At 39.5% G+C, this 17691-nt stretch overlaps 2 protein-coding genes and 1 pseudogene across 2 annotated transcripts; 2 read left to right on the forward strand and 1 right to left on the reverse strand.

Annotated features, from left to right (window-relative positions):
- Positions 1–315: 315 nt before the first annotated feature.
- Positions 316–1540, reverse strand: LOC137286019 (zinc finger CCHC domain-containing protein 12-like; annotated as a pseudogene).
- A 1637-nt stretch (positions 1541–3177) lies between these two features.
- LOC137275185 (uncharacterized) lies at positions 3178–12996 on the forward strand. The gene is made up of 5 exons (XM_067808157.1): positions 3178–3204; positions 7893–8819; positions 9006–9074; positions 9864–9953; positions 12889–12996. Exons 1-5 carry the CDS (start codon positions 3178–3180, stop codon positions 12994–12996), a joined length of 1221 nt encoding a protein of 406 aa, XP_067664258.1.
- A 3217-nt stretch (positions 12997–16213) lies between these two features.
- Positions 16214–17491, forward strand: LOC137275201 (uncharacterized). The gene has a single exon (XM_067808159.1). The coding sequence runs from the start codon at positions 16214–16216 to the stop codon at positions 17489–17491; it is 1278 nt and encodes a 425-aa protein (XP_067664260.1).
- Positions 17492–17691: the final 200 nt, after the last annotated feature.

Raw genomic sequence — 17691 nt, forward strand, 5'->3', positions numbered from 1 at the left:
TAGGGACAACAAGCAAAAGGCATGGCTGGCGTTCGGCATCAATCCCATTCACATCTATTTCCACCTGAATGAAACCTGAGTATGGCAAGGGTTGTCCATCAGCACATTCAATACCCAAAACACTTGTTATTGGGGTGATGGGAATACCCGAGAGATATTGATCATAAAATGCCTGACTCACCGTAGAGACTGTAGCTCCTGTATCCAATAATGCCCGTGTCTTGACTCCTTGAATACAGACCTCAACTTCATTGGCATTTCCTATAAGTGTTGCTGTCTCATATCCCTGAGTTCACCCTTGTTGTCTGTTGAGACCTATGGACCACCCCTTCGCATAGGCCGTCTCCCGTTTAAATACTGACGACTGTGATCCATCCTGACTCTACATCCAGAGGCTATATGTCCAGCCTGTCCACAACGGAAACATTGTACATCTCTCTCCACAGGTCGTCCCCTTGATCTTCCCCTGGACGATGGATGATTATAATTCTGTCTCTGGAGAGAAGGTTGAGAATAATAATATCCAGTTTTGACCTTGACCGGCTGATTAGAAGTCCTGGATGGGAAGTTATCTTGTTCTCCGAAAAACTGTTGACAGTGATGGTGTCCCCTGTGGGTTGGTGATGGTAATCCAAAGGCAGCTGCAGCTGTTGTTTCTTCAGAGATGCAACCTCAGATGTAAGACTGAGGTCATTGAGGTCATTGTAAGACTTGATCATTCCTCTAAGTTCCTTCATTTCCATTGGAGTAGGTGATTCAGACACAGCAGACATACTTGTAGCGGACAGTTCCCTCTGGTTCTACCTTCAACTCTACGTTGAGTGTCTTCTCGCTCAATTTGTCGAAGTTCTTGCCGCAGAACATCAAAGTCAGAGTAAAGATCAAACTTGTGTCCACTGACATCTTTGGTTGATGGCTTAAGTCCCGGCCAAAGCATGGAATGAAGGAGCTTGTTGGTGTCTAGAGAACTAACTTCACCCGCTTCTACGGCTTTGCTTAATAAATCTTCTAGTCGACAACACCAACTGTTAACATCTTCATCTTCCCGCTGTCGTGCTGTGTAGAAGGCCGCCAGTACATTTACAGGAGTATCACTTGTGTCGAAAACGCACTTTAGTTTATCCAAGAGTGCAGAAAGGGAAGCGGTGGACCCTAACCGCATGGCAACCCTAGCTGCCTCCCCTCTCAAAGATTTCCTAATCGCATGTTCAATCGTCGCCCGTGCATGGGCTTTATCTTTCAATATACAGTCCACTTCATATCACCACAGATCATAAGGCACGTCACTTTTAGTTTCATCTCCGGAAAAGCAAGGTAAACTTGGAGGGTGAGACACAGTGACCACCTGAGCCGTTGATGAGTGACCAGTATGTTGAGTTTCAGAGGCAGGTGAAAAAACTTCAGTTTTCACAGTGTTAGCTGCATAATCGGCCATCCATTTCAACAAGCTTTCAGAGGAATCAGCCTTGGGCTTTACTTTAAGCTGCTTGAATGTTGCAACAAGTTGAGCAACTTCCTATTCTGACATTTGTTCCAACATACGTGTTAGTTAAGCTAACAGCGAGCAATGAGAGAGATGTTGGGGAAAGGTACACACTAACTGTGAAGTAGTTAGTGTCAACAAACGATGAATGCGGTGCAGTGGGAGGGCCGCAGACCCACCACAGCACAAAAAAATCTTTGTTGTGATGCCGTACCCAGAATGGAAACCCAACCTATTACGAATTACTAAGTATCCAGTACGGGTGTACAGGTATAGACTTTGCGACCACTGCAAAAGAATGTATGCAAGAAAGAAGAGTAGGACAAGATATTGACAATGCTTAATCAGGAACGAAACCCTCAAGAGACAACACACACTATATCACCAATTGAACCATATGACTAAGAACCACAAATTATTCTTACCTATCCATGGATTGAGTATAATCGAATTTATGTATTGTGGCACTACACCATAATGTGATGGTTATTCAAGGTATTTGAGTGATAAATAGGTGCTAATGAGCCGTACGTCTTTCACACAAAAGCGAATATGTACAGACACACAGATGTAAAACACCAACTGATATTTTGTAATAATAGAGGACTTACAATGTCACAACTAAATTACATCAAACTAGCTAATCATCAATAGCTAAAGACTACAGGCCTAGGTGAGCAGGGTTCGCTGTTGTTATGAACAATATTCCAATTACATCACAGTATGTCAAATTAATGTGTGAGAAAAACCCTAACTAAAGGAGGTTTGTAGAATGCCTGAGGATAATGTCTGTGTGTCAGACTTTTGGTGCCGTATAGGGCTGATCCGTTTGTTACCCTTTTCTCAGGGACTGTATGTTTGTTTCCTTGTTTGCTTGCGGGACCTCTGTCACAGGTCTACTGACTTTCTAATGAAAGGAAGGACAAATAATCTAACTAATGCCTGTGTAATGACAAATATGCCAATGACCGGCCGGTATGATCAACACTGTACACAAAGTGTACTATACAGAAAGCAAAGGCATGACAACAATGCTGGATTACTCTGTACAAGGAAGTATTCCAAGATAAGCTTAAGTTAGCTTGCTCACAACAGCATTATTTTCATCTCTTCGTACACATCACGGACAAAATATACATCGTAGTATGCAGAATGTGACAAGCGTTTCGATCAGAGTCAGTATCACTTTGGACAAATAGGAGTCACAAATATCTACAGGCCGAGTAATCAGCTCGAGACCGAAACTCATGTATAACAAAGTGTCTAGTTACGTATGGTAATGTTACACTTGGTGGTTACGGTTCAATGATGCGCAGACCTTTGTCCATTCCATCTAGGGAGAGTTATTGTCCATCCTTGTCCCTGGTCACTGGATATACCACTGTCACTTCTGAACATCTACAATCTTGTCGACGACGCCAATGTAACCGGAGTGGTTTTGGACATACCACAAAGGCAAATAGGTTCCAGTAGATGTCAGGGTTTATTGGCAAACTCGTAACAGAAAGGCCCGAGTGTATGGCACTGCGCCCCTTTCGACGTCAGAAACGTTAGCAAGTATGTTTGCCACACCTGTGAAAAAGCTGTATATGCTGACCAGTGACTGAGAGACTGAAGTGGAAATGTAATCTGACCCACAAACACTCTGCTTGGGAATATAAGGGGCCTGGGACTGAGACAAGACAATAGGTGAAATGAACAACGTAAGCGCTGGGCTCACTGTGCCATTGTGAAAGTGAAGCAAGTTAGATAGAGTGGTTAAAGTGGGGCTAGACTTAATGATTAAAATACAAGTTAAAATATACTGGCTAATATATACAATTTAAATACTCCTACATATAATTAAACATTTTATTATTGGTAGTTTAGATTAGTAAAAGAGATTGTTAGTGACTGTACGTCAAAGGGGGTTGAAGTATTGTGTTGTAAGTATTGAAGTTATTGTCCATCTCCGAGGTTACGTAAGTCCCAAAACTTTAAATTTAAACTTACCAGGATTTTTAGACGTAGTATTCTGGTATTTTGATTGTGGCTAACATTTCGTACAATCGCCAGCAGCTGAAGGGATGGTGTAAATGCAGCTATTGTCCATGTAGGTAACAAAGGTACTGTAAGTGCCCATGGTACCTTAGTCTGGTGATCTAGATTCTGTTTTTGGCGATCTATAGCCTGTTTTGCATATTGTATTGTCCAAATAGTGCTATTAGTTTTAACTTTGCACGCTAGTTTAAAATCTAGCTGATATTCTACTTGTTTTGCTGTCCTTCGGCGACAGGTTTTTATAATATACATATATTTCATTTCAGTTCTAAATGTTCTCGTCACGACGTGGCTTAGTGATTTGACCTGGAAACACCTTCAAAACGAATGCTAGTTTCCCCACATAATTTGGATTTGCATTGCCAGACAGTGCATGCTCTTTGCTGCACAACTTTAAGTCGAAGGTGATTTTTGTAGTGTTTTGGCGATGCCTTTTTCATCCTTGTAAGAAATCTCATCAAAATCAACATTTTCAGGTAAAATCGATTTTTACTTGTGCATTTGAGTAAAATCATGTTATCAACGCTTTTGTTACGTATTTTGACGATTGTTTGAAAATAATAGGTAATTAATAGAACTTCAAAACCACAAATCGCCTATGCGTTTCACTTTTGGGATATTATGTTTCTGGAACTAGGACTGTTGTTGACATGAAATAGTTAGTAGGATAATAATGTGAAATCAAATTAGTATTTATCGTCAATTGTAGATATGCATCCAGTTTCTCACAATACTGAGCGAATTGACCCGATGATTAGAGAAAGTGGGCCAACACCTTTTGGATATAATTTTCAATAACCTCACTGTTTGACTACCATACTAAAAGGTAGTCACGTGATCATGATCATTATAAAGCTGTTATACGATTTATCCCACCGTGTACCCATTCACTGCATGGCGGGACAGAGGTAATTCATTAAACATACTTACTTCCCTGGGTGATAACCCACGTGTCACAATTCCTCGTTGTGCGGAGGGATGACGTCCTCGAGATTCTCAGGAATCATTTCTCAGGAATCTCAGGAGTGAATATGTCAAACACGGTCAAGGACTCTCCGTAACGAATGCTGCTTAAACATGCCACAACCAAAAGCAGTTTGAGAAATTAAATGACCGACAGTACACACGACACGGGCCTATTGTGACAGACACACCAGCACCTCCTTTGAATGTATGTCACGTGATGGCACACCGTATCACGCAGCTGGTACAACTTAAACTGCTGACGAACTGCTATTTGCACGGGTATATCGTCTGGTAAATGTGAGTACTCTTTTAATTATATTATTGAACTTAATTTACTTATCATCAAGAAACTGTCATTAAAAACCTTGCCTGCCACATCTTCCATCCTCAAATCTTCCTCAAAGCTCTTGTAGAGTAAGGTATGTGTCGCTGTATCTCCCAAAACTTAGACATCCATTTATTAGACGGCCATAACTTACATTCTAAGGACGGAGATTAATTAAGCAACATCCATGGGTGAAAGGGAACAGTCCTAATTGGTGTTACGCGCTGAGAAGACCCAGTTTGTATTGATAGAGCAAGGCAGGTATACCCGCCCAAAACGCCTTTAGAAGACAGAGTTTGTAAAGTTTGTTGCAGCAAATCAGTTGAAGAAGTAACTTTCTCACTGGGTGTTACTTTTATTCAGATATCAGATACAATTTATGGCAGGATATGTCCCGTATTAATGTCTTCTTAAGCTCAAACTATATTTGTGTTACGTATGAAAGATTTGTGAATCCTTTTGCAGCTATAACAACACATGTCCAGAATATACGAAAACAAGCGTTTTAGTTCCGGACAAAAATTATCAGTTTACATATTAATATTTTAACATGTATATTAATGTTTTGGTCTCGTATTCAAATTTTTTTATTTGGATTTTAAATAGTTATCGTATCTCAAGGTGCCGGAGGGCCGGGTGGTCTACATTATTTATTGTGAATTTTATTGGATTTTAACATGTCAATTGTATGCCAAAGGGTACGTTCATAAACTATTTTTCTTCTATTGATAAGTAAATGATATGAATTGTACATTACTTTTAAAGATGCATGATATGTTTTCAATTAAATATCTCCGTGTTGAAGGCACCTAGAATGTTCATGATCACCGGTAAGATTATGACCATTAAGTATTACATGTTATGGCCTTGATAAATGCTGATGTCAAGATATAAACATTATTTTTAGGTAAATTTTGTGGAAATGCAGTGTTTGATATGCATGACATCATCAACATAGTATCGTATTTATTATTTACGATTTATTTATTTTTTTTATCTCAGTTGAACTTGTAAGCTGAAATATGCTGAAGGAACAAAAGGTCCTTTTAACTGATTCTGTGGTGATCCACTATAAGAAATATGTCTCAGCTTGATGAGCACTGAACCAGAAATGTTGTTGTTTTATATTGTCTAAGATATGGCTGTCTAACCGTTGGGAGGTCTCCTGGATATCATCCATGACTTGCAGTACTTGTACGAGTACCTTGTACTGTTACGTATCACATTATTGTGATAGTTTTATCTTCCATCTCTTACATTTTCTCTTTAACGCTAGTGTACATAAATTTAACAGTTTTTAGAAACAGCCTTTATTTTGTTAACAATGAACTAGCCCTCAGGATATGGCGTTTTAAAACTGACAAACTTGTTCTCTTTGTTTCAGATTCTGGGAACGGTTGGGTTGCGACCTACTTATTTGTGTGTCGTGCATGTCATCTCAGTACAGGTTTACATGATCCCCGCATACTGGTATTGATTACCACATTTGATTACATATGAAGCAATCAAATATTATTCTGGTGGAATCACAACAAATAAACAACGACGTTTCTTGAAATATGAACATTGTAATTAAATGATTTCACATACTCAAAATGAACAGGTACACATCATCCCATTCCTCAGGACTACGAATAAGCACAAGGTGCGTTGAAAGCCTAGTTACCGTTTCAGAAGAAATTACACTGTAGTGATCGTGCCATATAAATTTTGGTAGTTTTGCCTATTTACCACCATGGAATTTGTTTCATCACCTTTTTCAGACTTTCAAATATCGGTTAGCATGTCTGGTGTAGTAAGGATCAGTCTATGAATTTAACCTACACTGTTTAAGAATAAGTCACACAGATAGACGTTCCAGTAACGCCTTTGAGGTCCCAAAGTTCCAACTCAAAATGTGTAAAAGTGTGTACATACCCATTGTGTCCAGCAGTCCTGTGACAGTAACACAGTGGTTGCAGCATAATTGATTTCTATTCATGTCATTGCCTTTTTCGTATTTTTATACATCTTCTACGAATATTCCAATCATCCAAGAATGTTACGCATGTCACAGCATCACTATAGTTGGAATCGTGAAATAGACTATGTGCGGGGTCGGGCATTGTTAGCGTTCACCTTGCATGATGATTTTGGGTTCGAACTCCGATAGTCTCTGATAGTGATCCTCAGTTTGTCTCTACCATACACATTCGCCATAGTTGTAAACGATTAGGCGAATGGTGGGATAGCCTAAAGAGCTCGCTCGTCACGCTGAAGACCCTTGCTTGGAGGTTCATTGAAAGGTACTGGATAGTTAACCACACGACAGATTCAAATATGTTTTGGAATTGTGTTGCTGAGTATGTTTAATCAAAGCAACATTAAGTGAGGCCGTTATACGCACACCTATTTGTGTATTTGAAAGTGTAGAAACACCAATAAAGAACACAATATTTCTATTCCTTTCGGTGTCAGTTGTGAAGTCGCCATCCGACAAAACACCTCAGCAGTAGGTAAAGCGTTCAATAATCCCTGCACGTCATACCAAAAGTTCGAAGTACGTTTTACTGATCTATGGTCCTGTACAGTACTGTGATTTCTGCCAAATAAGTGCTTAAATGACATTTCCATAGTGTTTGAAGAAAGTTCCACAAAGCCAGAATCATCATGCATCTCTGCCAAAATCGCTGATTGTTAAACTCCACACACTCCATCATTTGATATAAATATGAACCTTTTTGACACAAGTGGTTTCACACAGTCCCAGGACTGGACCTTAAATGTAAATGTAAATCAGTGAAATGGAATTTGCACGGCCCGCTGTGAAGTTTGAATTGATAAACAAATAATCAAATTCGTGGATGGCATTATGGTTGAAGGTCGTCAGAGCTTACAATGTATGTCCAAACACAAGCGATATAGAACCATTTTCTTCTCAACACTCTATGCTATCCTCATAATGGAACACTGTTTGTCCTCCACTTCATAATGATCAGTGCTCAGAGCGACCTTGTGACATCTAGGACATCGCGACAAAATAGAAAAAGATGGTTTGATGAATCATTTCAACAATAGTGACGGACACTGACACTCAAGGAAGTCAAAATGCCGGCGAAAGTGGAACCTGCTACAGCGGCCGACAGCAACAAGGGTGAATTTACCAACTTTCTGTTTGCCAGTAATACATGGATGTTGGCTTTAGGAGGCATATACCCCGGTGACGTAGTTCAGCGCCACAGGAAAACAGGTCGAACCGTCATTGCTGTGTCGGTGGCTATTTTCTCATCCTTCTTGGTCCTGTTTATCCTGAACTGTTACTATAAGACCATGACGCCTGCAAACATGTTACTGGAGTCTTCAGGAAATATCCAATCATTAATCAGTGTCATGGTATGTTCTCTTACCATTTCAAAGGATATCAAACGTCTCAAAATGTACGTACATAATTATGATAAACAGTATTGCTTCCGTCCCAGTGCTGCCAAGATCAAAAGGTTAATCGTCTTTACGATCCTTACAATGATAATGATAATTCTTGTGAAGGTAATAGTTGTAGCGCTGCAACCTTCTCAAGTGCATTCAACTTGGCTCTCTCAATCACCCTGGATTTATGTTGGAAGATGCGTCACAACCATCACATTTATCGCAAGTGCAGCGCAGACCTGTGGGTTTAGCATCCTAATATTGTCAATGTTTCATATCCTCCGGTGTGAGTTTTCCCAAATTAACGAGAAACTCACACAAGTTGTGAAGTCCGATGATCCGAAAGCTGAAGAGATTACTGATACACTGATGTGTCAGCACGAAGCACTGGCAAGGATTCTATCTCAAACAAGCACCTGTTCCCAGTTTTTCAGCTTCATTATCATCGTCATGACACTGATCTGGAATGGTGTATATTTTTACGTCACTGTTTCCCAGTCTGTCTCAATAAACGAAAATATATTCATCTGGACTACAATATCATGGGCAATGACGTGTGTCGCTGGGTTCCTGCTGATGCAAGCATACCTGGCTTCAAAGGTAAGTCACATCGCCATGAGAGGTGCTTCAAGGTGACCCCTTCCCTTGCATGTCATATACAACATTGATGACATCCCTTACCTCCCAAGAACAAAATGGGTGATACTGGTGGAATATCGCAAAAAAAATAAACTCACTCGCTCCCTGAAAAGTAACCTCCATTGAAAAGCGGTGTTATACTTACAGGCCCAAGCCCCGCTAGCGTATATATGGATGCTCAACAAGAACCGATTTTCTGATCGTGGACTTCTAAAGGTAAGCGCATACGTATCATGTCATCGCCACCTTGAGAGTTGCTCACGAGATCAATCACTTGTTTCTCTCTACATGTCACCGGGGTTAGCTGCTGCTGTTATATGGGTAATAGTTAACCCAAAAGTAGGGTTTTCAAATCACAATGATACCCTATGAATGAAAACACTGACGTATTAATATTAAACGTATATTTCTTACTCATCCGTACCTGTATTTCCAAGTACATCACAGAACGTTGGCTTATATGTACTGAAATTAATACAGTATGAAAAGCAAATAATTTGATGAAAATATAATATTCAACTAGACAGTCTATTCTGAGCTAAAGGGATGACAGAGGGCTTACAATCTGTATATTTCTATATGGAACATATATCTTTTACGTCACAATAAGGCATGACTTAATGATGGTGATAGTCCTGTTGCTGTACTTCATTTTTTCCAAATATCACGCTTGATACGATTAACAGGATTCACACATTCCGTTTCTCTAAACATAACATTTAAGAAATGGTTATCTTGGGAAAGTAAACTTTTAAAATCCCTTGAAAACATTTAATCAACTGTCCAAAGCAGATAGGTTCATGTCGCTCTTTTGTTCGTGCATGGACAGTTTGAAACATTGATTTTAATAACCAGTTGATGATTCGAACATGATCTGTTCCATGATGATGACTGAAATAATACAGTAGCCTTACTTCATGTCCGCGAAATCATGATCAGACTTAAATCAGAAGATTATTGTCATCGCTTTTGTTCGATACGTAAATCTGCTATCTCTTGTTTCAGTTGAACCTGTGGGTGTCCAGACTGACGGCAGACCCAATCGCATACACCATCTACGGCTTCATCACCATCAATTACCCAACGGTGACAGCGGTGAGGTGTTTCTGCTTGTATAGACACCCCAGATTCGTGTCTCAAACGTACACACATATACCAACTCCGAATACAGATACACACACTCAGTGTGACACAAAAACACACAGGCAGTCATATATATCATACATGCACACGCATGCAGGTATACAGACACACACAGGCTTACATACAAACGCACACAGACACAAACACATAGTCACATAATTCACGCATGCAGGCAAACACGCACGCTGATCAACACACACACACACACACACACACACACACACACACACACACACACACAAACGCAGCCTTACACACACACGCACTCACATACACCGGTACCCCGGCACGCACGCAGGAGCACACCGTTGATTATGTCTTGACAAGAAGAAGTTCTAAAGCGAAGTAGATACCGACTGGTATGCAAAGGTATAATCAACTTGGGTCAAGGAGGTGCCAATGGCAATTCCCAAGTTCAGCTATACGTGTAGGTCATTACAAAATACTGCAAGCGCGATAGTATGACATCACACCAATACGGCATTAAGGCGATAATCCCCACGTGTGTCAAATGCTGAAGTCGCCACTAACAGTTGTTGGGATCGTAATACCAATGCAATAGCACAAGGTAGTGACATCTCATCCAACATGACCATAAAATGGTCTCACACCCACACACGCACGCACGCACGCACGCACGCACACACACACACACACACATAGAAAAAGGAGATGAAGAAAATTAGTTTATTTCGTGGCACATATTTTCGACATGTGTAAATGCATTTCATCGACATGTTGTAGAAAATATTCATCCTATTCAGGCCTATGTGACACGATTATACATTAAACTTGCGTTAAATTATATTGAGTGTAAAATAATTCTCAATACAAAGATGATGTATATAATACAAAACAATTGCACAGAGCAATTGCACCTTGTGGATAAATAAAGCATTTTATCAATGTTATTGTTATATCATTAACTAAATACATTTACGAGCGAAACAATTGCGTTTTCGTGTCTGATATTGCCGAAATATCAGCAATGTGAATGAAAATTTTGAAAGTAACTTAAGGTAGTTATAGCCCTTTGTGTGTAAGAAATGTACATTACACTGCGGTAACGTAAAATACGTCGATGAATTCCTAACGATGTTAGTGTTCTGTGGACCCGCGAAGGAATAGAATAGGCCTTCAGTAACCCATGTTTGTCATGAAAGGTGACTGCTTGACGTAAGAGGTGACTAACAGGATCGGGTGGTCAGGCTCGCTGACTTGGTTGACACATGTCATCGGTTCCGAACTGCACAGATCGATGATCATGCTGTCTGGTGCTGACTCGCTTATTTAAAGAACGACGCCATATAGCTGGAATATTGCTGAGTGCGGCGTAGAACTAAACTCACTCACTAACTAGTTTTCTGTGCCCGATATTTCTTTTGGTGTTTGGAAATGTCCATGGGCATCTAATTATTCCATTTGTTGAATGGATTGTGATAGGGTTATATTATTGAACGTTGAATTAAACTTCCAATTGATGAGACGTAAAATAACAAAAGTAAACAGAAATTTCAGACAGTTTCAATATGTTTGACTTTTATTTGAAATTCTTAGGTGAAGGTGGTTGTGGCTGAAATAACCCACAGAAATTATCAATGAATCCAGTTGTGTGCAGTCATGAGTGTGGGTAAGCACATCATTATCGTAACGTAAATTACTTCATTAGCCCTGAGATATTCAGGCGTTTCCAGAATGGTTGAATTAATATGTTTATTACGTTGTCATATCAAGTGCATTTTACTTCAGATACAATGGCTAAAACTTCTGCGCAAAAGTAATATGATTGTATAGAGAAAGTGCAGACATGGGAGTAGCATACATTTGTATCTCAGAATGAAGATGTAGATGTCATTGTTGATGATAATATGTCATTTTCAGTTAAAGATAATTGTTACAGACTGATTATAAGCCTTCTTGTTGAAATAAAGTTTAATTGTTACCAAAAGTGTATGTCATCAGTGAAATTTATTAACAGTAGTAATTTGCGATACAGACGAATGAAAACATTTTCCTACACAACCGAAAGAAATATTTGTACTATTGTCGATTGTTTGTCATCAGCCACCTTTGCAGTTTCGCAAAACCATCAACTGATGTTTCTGATGTTGTGTTTTTCAGATGAATAAGCATTTCACTGTGTTCATTACACTACTTATTTTTACATTGGATTTGAATCAGATTTATTCTCCCCTATAGTTCGATGGATTTATGTTCAATTTTGATCTGACCGTGCTTGCCGTAAAAGGCGACTATGACTGCCGTAAGAGGCGACTAAGGGGATCGGGTGGTCAGGCTCGCTAATGTGATTTACGCGTCATCGGTTCCCATTTGCGCAGATCGATGCTCATGCTATTGATCACTGGACTGTCTGGTCCAGACCTTATTGTTTACAGACTCTCGTCATGTCGCTGGAATATTGCTGAGTGTGGCGTACAGTAAACTCACTCACTCACTTTTGATCTAAGAACTCCTGAGTGCATCACGCAATTCAATTTGATTTAACGATCGTAAGCATATAGAGATATTGCAAAGTCAATTACAATTGGTGGTCAAATATTTGTGGACATACAGTGAGAAATCTGGTCGTGCCTAAGTGTGAATATTTTCCAGGAAATTACTTCAGATATGGTATGAATGAAAATATGACTGCGTAGCGGATTTCATTGACTATATTTTTTCACAGTTGCGTACCCCATTTGTCCCACTTAACTGAGAATGAGAATGTTCAAGTCAGTCACTGTTAGGTTCCTGTAAATGTAAAACATTTGGAATCACGAAACACTCAGTAGGTTTGTCAGTTTAGACGACAGCCCTTTTTCATAATAGAGATACAATAATCAATCCTCAGTTTTCTAATTTGGAGAAACTGTTCTCTTTGTTCCAGATTCTGGGAACAGTTGTGACCTACTTATTTGTGGTGCTGCAGTTTGGTTCCCCCAGTGAGACCCAATGTAAGATGCCCCCCGGGAACGTGTCCGTCAACATTCAGTAGCTCCAAAATCTGACCACTCTGTTGATAATGTTTCTAGATCATTTATAGAAGTGTGTCGTACATTTCATCTTAGTACCCGTGTGCCAACTGGTTTACATAATCCCCAGATTATGTTTAACTACCTCCAAGTTTTCATGAAATATGGACATTATTACTTTCATAGGCACCCGTGAAAAACTCATGTGAGAAAACTGGTATCAAACATATGTGTGAGACCGATTTCTAACCCCGTGATTGGCTACTCCATGGTGATGACCTAGAGTCAGGTTATGACAGACTACTTTCCTGATTAAAATTCATTGATAAGATACTTGTGCTTCAATCGAACAGAAACCTGCTACTCATGCCAAACAGTTCTACATCTACCTGTTTATTTAGGTAATTATACAATAAAACATATTTAAAGTAAATATTACTAATCTGGCTATTTTTAATTCATTTTATTAAAACCTTTTAATCTAACCCTGAATTCAAAATGACTCGGACATTCAGTGATACCTTTTCAAACAATTATGTATAAACCTCCGTTAAAGATAAATGCCTTGGTTTGGTTCCCTTTGCATATTCAACGTGTACTTTGCTGGTACTTCTACTGTCATGTATCATCCTACAGAAATGCCTGACACGATAACGTGCACTGTCAGATCGATATGCCTCTTGGTTTCTTTGATGTAGATGACATTTTTCACTGATAAACATGATTACTCGTTCAATAAAGATCAACTTCCTTTTAACCTGCACATATGTCATTGCTTTCAAGATATTCCTCCGACGTATGATGATGTAAAGTTCGTGTCTTCATAATATTTGGCGTGGAATCTGTTTTGAATATCAGCTTTTCGAGACTGTTAGTTCTTCAACTTACTGTGGTAGAGTTGTGTATATAGTGATTCTGTTTTATCATTCAGCTGTTTTACTTTAGTATGCTCAAAATAATGTCATTTGTATATTTCAGGCTATACAGTAATTAATTACCATTTGGTGTATCAATTTCATGTATATGAACCAGTCAGCATTACTGATTTAAAATAATTAAATCTCTCATTTCAGGCTGCGTAAGATATTTCAGCAGTTGCAAGTAAAGTAATATCATTAACGCTCATTTCTTTTGTTAAGTTATTTCATTGGGTAAGTCCATTTCACTGTCGGGTTGTACAGCTAGCAATCAAAGTGTAAGCTTGGATATTTCAGTCATTGGCTGGTTTTGAATTAGGTGTCCTACATCCCAACCCTTTGTTTCCACATGCATTTTTCTTATCACTTGCACATGGACATTTGGATCATACAGACTTTCCGGACAGTGTATTAAAAGGGTTAGTAATCATTATGTATTTTATGCTATTGTAATGTATAAAGTGCTACATGTAAATATATCTAAGTCAGATTAATATTATGTCTCAACATGTCACATATACTCTGTGTGTGTGTGTGTATGAGTTGAGTGAATGTGTATGACAAAGGCCATATTTGATCATATGTGTGGTGTGGTTTTTTGTTGATGTGGTAGTAGATTGTATTGTTTATCAGTGAACTGATAATGGTGTATATGAAATATATAGATATGTAAATAGTATTCATGGTATGTTTTATATCATGAACAGGTCGATACCAGATATTATTGGTCAGACGCCAGGACAACACCCCCGTGGGAATCATAGGGTATATATGTTTATATCTACTTATAGAGTACCTAGCATACATATAATTATACATATTTTTATGGCATTCCAATTAATTAAGCATAATATCAGGCATGTGATAATGCCATATTTGTATTGTATGAGCAACTGAAACTGCAATGATTATGATGTGCTAAGTTTATATTTGTATCACTTATGACTGTGTAAAGTGTTGCTTTTATATGTCACCTTGTGAGAGTATGTCAGCTTGAGTCACCTTGTGAGAATTGTACTCTTATTTTTTCCATTCATTGTTGCAGGGTGTCAGTTTGTCATCAGTTTTACTCGACCAATAAACAGTTCTCACACCCTAGCCTGTGTCACTGTGAATGAATTCGCAAGACCATATTGATGGCTGTAACAATGGAGCCCCCAGTGAGGAACTGTTGAAGACTGATGTTTGAGTGAGTGACAAGCCCAGTGATCAACTCAGTTATCAAGTGACAATCCAAGTGATCCATGCAGTGAGAGACTGCGTATACACGTCAATACGTGGTAACTATAAAGTGAGCAGTTTGACCAACTTGCACCTAGATTAATTCAATCATGGACTGATTCCATAGCTAGCTACGAAGCAATTGATGTATGTTTTGTCTCATCACATGCGTGTGTATTCCCTGGCCGGCATGTATTCAGGTATTTAATTTTCGTGGATGCATCCAATATTCTGTAAAATTTCAAATGGTTTTCCCTGTCATACTTAGTTACTGACTGTACACTGCGGTGTTATTCCTGCTGTAACAATTTTCTGTATTTTCAACTTAGTTTATTTGTCATTATTTAGCTGAGTCATTAACTGAAGGTCAACTGAACTCATTTGTTAGCGATGACCATATGTACCCTGATGGATACAAATTATGCCTCATGGTATTTCGTTGTGATGTGTGTGATTGGTGTGGTTTGTGTATCATAGGCTTCAATAGAATTTAAACTTTTGTTTAGTCAATCAAGTGTGTAGGCATTAACCCTAGGTGTGATGCAATAATCATACCCAAAACAGATTATCAATAAACTTATATTGACTGCGTGACTGACTATGTTCCATCCCCCCTGCACTCCCACGGCACCTTGCACTTACCCATGCACCCTTGGGTATAACTGGTGGATTCAGTAGTGTCCTACTTGTGTGGTCGTCAGAGTTACTGCAAATCAACATTGGTTTGTGTTCATCTTTCATTCGTGTTGCGTGGTTGAACTGTATTTTCTCCCGTACTTTAGTACAAGTTCTATTGCCACATTTTAATAATTTTTTTTTTAGGTGATCAACTCAGATGAACCTGCTGTTTCACTTTGTATGATACCATGCCTGCTTTGCTGTCATGCATTTCGTTTTTCAGCTGTTAGTGCATACTCCATAACTCTACTCTTATCCATGTGCATTTGATTCTTCAATAGTCAAATATATAGTCATTTAGTCAACCATATACCTAGTCACAAGCATTACAACAGCGCTCGCGCCACATTGGTTTCTTTTTTTTTTCTTCTGATTTGTTATTCGAAGTACACATTTGTCTTCGGATTCATTGTCTTCCATCACTATGGAACTCAGTAAAGAAGAATTGGGTAACATGGTTCAATTGTTTAAGAAAATGGGGATGCATCCTAAAGATGATACTCCAGAGGATTTAAAGGCATGGATGCATGGAATGTCGCAGCAAGAAGGTATCTCTATCAAGGTGGAAGACCCAGGCACCACGTCACCACCGTCCACAAGCCACAGTAATCCAACATCCGTGTCATACCAACATTTCCCCAGACTGCCATTATTCAGTGGAGAACATGGCAAGGACACAGAGTATGACCTTTGGAGATACGAGGTGGACTGCCTGCTAGAGAGTAAGACATACAGCACAGATGTAGTACTGCAAGCCATTCGTAAATCCCTTAAGGGAGAAGCAGCCTTAGTTTCTATGAAGTTAGGTCACAAAGCAACCACAGCTGAGTTGTTGTCAAAACTATGGAGTGCCTTTGGAACACTACGTAGCAGTTCATCCCTGCTATCCGAGTTCTACAGTACCAGTCAGCGGGATGATGAAGATGTGGCTGCCTGGAGTTGTAGGTTGGAGAGGCTATTATTCCAGCTTACTGAACTGAAGAATATCTCAAGGGAGGAACAGGATGAGATGCTGAGGTCACGACTTTGGGATGGTTTACACTCATCTCTCAAGACTCTAGCAGGATACAAATATGATGCCATATCCAATTTTGATGACTTAAGACTATGTCTTCGAGAACTTGAATTTGATCTGCACCGTGGAAAACAAGACACAACTAAGAGCAAGCCCAAGTCAGCAACAGTCAAGTTGGCCACAACCACTGAGACTGACAAAGATCGAGACCTTTTGGAACTGAGGGGCATGATGACGGACTTGAAAGCAGAAATTTCTAAGATTAAAGAGCAACAGACAGAGATATCAGCTCATGTATACCAGAGTCAGTCATTTACACAGCCCAGTCTAGAGCGCTATGATGACAGGCAGCTCCAGAGTCATACATGGAGGGGAAGAGGCAGAGAACCTAAGCGTGGACGGGGTAAACAGTTTGGACAAAATACCTCTTGGAGCAGAGAGCAATCAGGGGATGTTCAACATGGTGCAGCTGCACCACACTATCAGCACCCCTGCTTACAACAATCTCAGTCGTCAGGTAGACGTTCAACATCACAGTGGGATAGCACACAGCCTCAGGGAAGAAACACACCTATCTGCTACAGATGTGGATACCCCGGCCATTTAGCTTATGGTTGTCGCATCTTATTGGATCATCAGAGGCGACCTTTAAACTTGCCCGGGCCTATGGGGAGGGGTTACCATTAGGCACCTGTCAACGCCCCATACACAAGCGACCACCACAAGGACTAGTTGGAACTTCAAACGAAGTGGAAGTCTACATTGAGGACATTCCTGTTCGCGCCCTTCTTGACACAGGAGCAACTGTATCAATACTGTCTCAATCTTTTTATGAGAAACATCTTTCCCATATTGCTTTACAGTCTTTTCAGGATTTATTAGACATT

The sequence above is a fragment of the Haliotis asinina genome, chromosome 1 (genome assembly GCF_037392515.1).
Source record: "Haliotis asinina isolate JCU_RB_2024 chromosome 1, JCU_Hal_asi_v2, whole genome shotgun sequence".
Taxonomy (NCBI): domain Eukaryota; kingdom Metazoa; phylum Mollusca; class Gastropoda; order Lepetellida; family Haliotidae; genus Haliotis; species Haliotis asinina.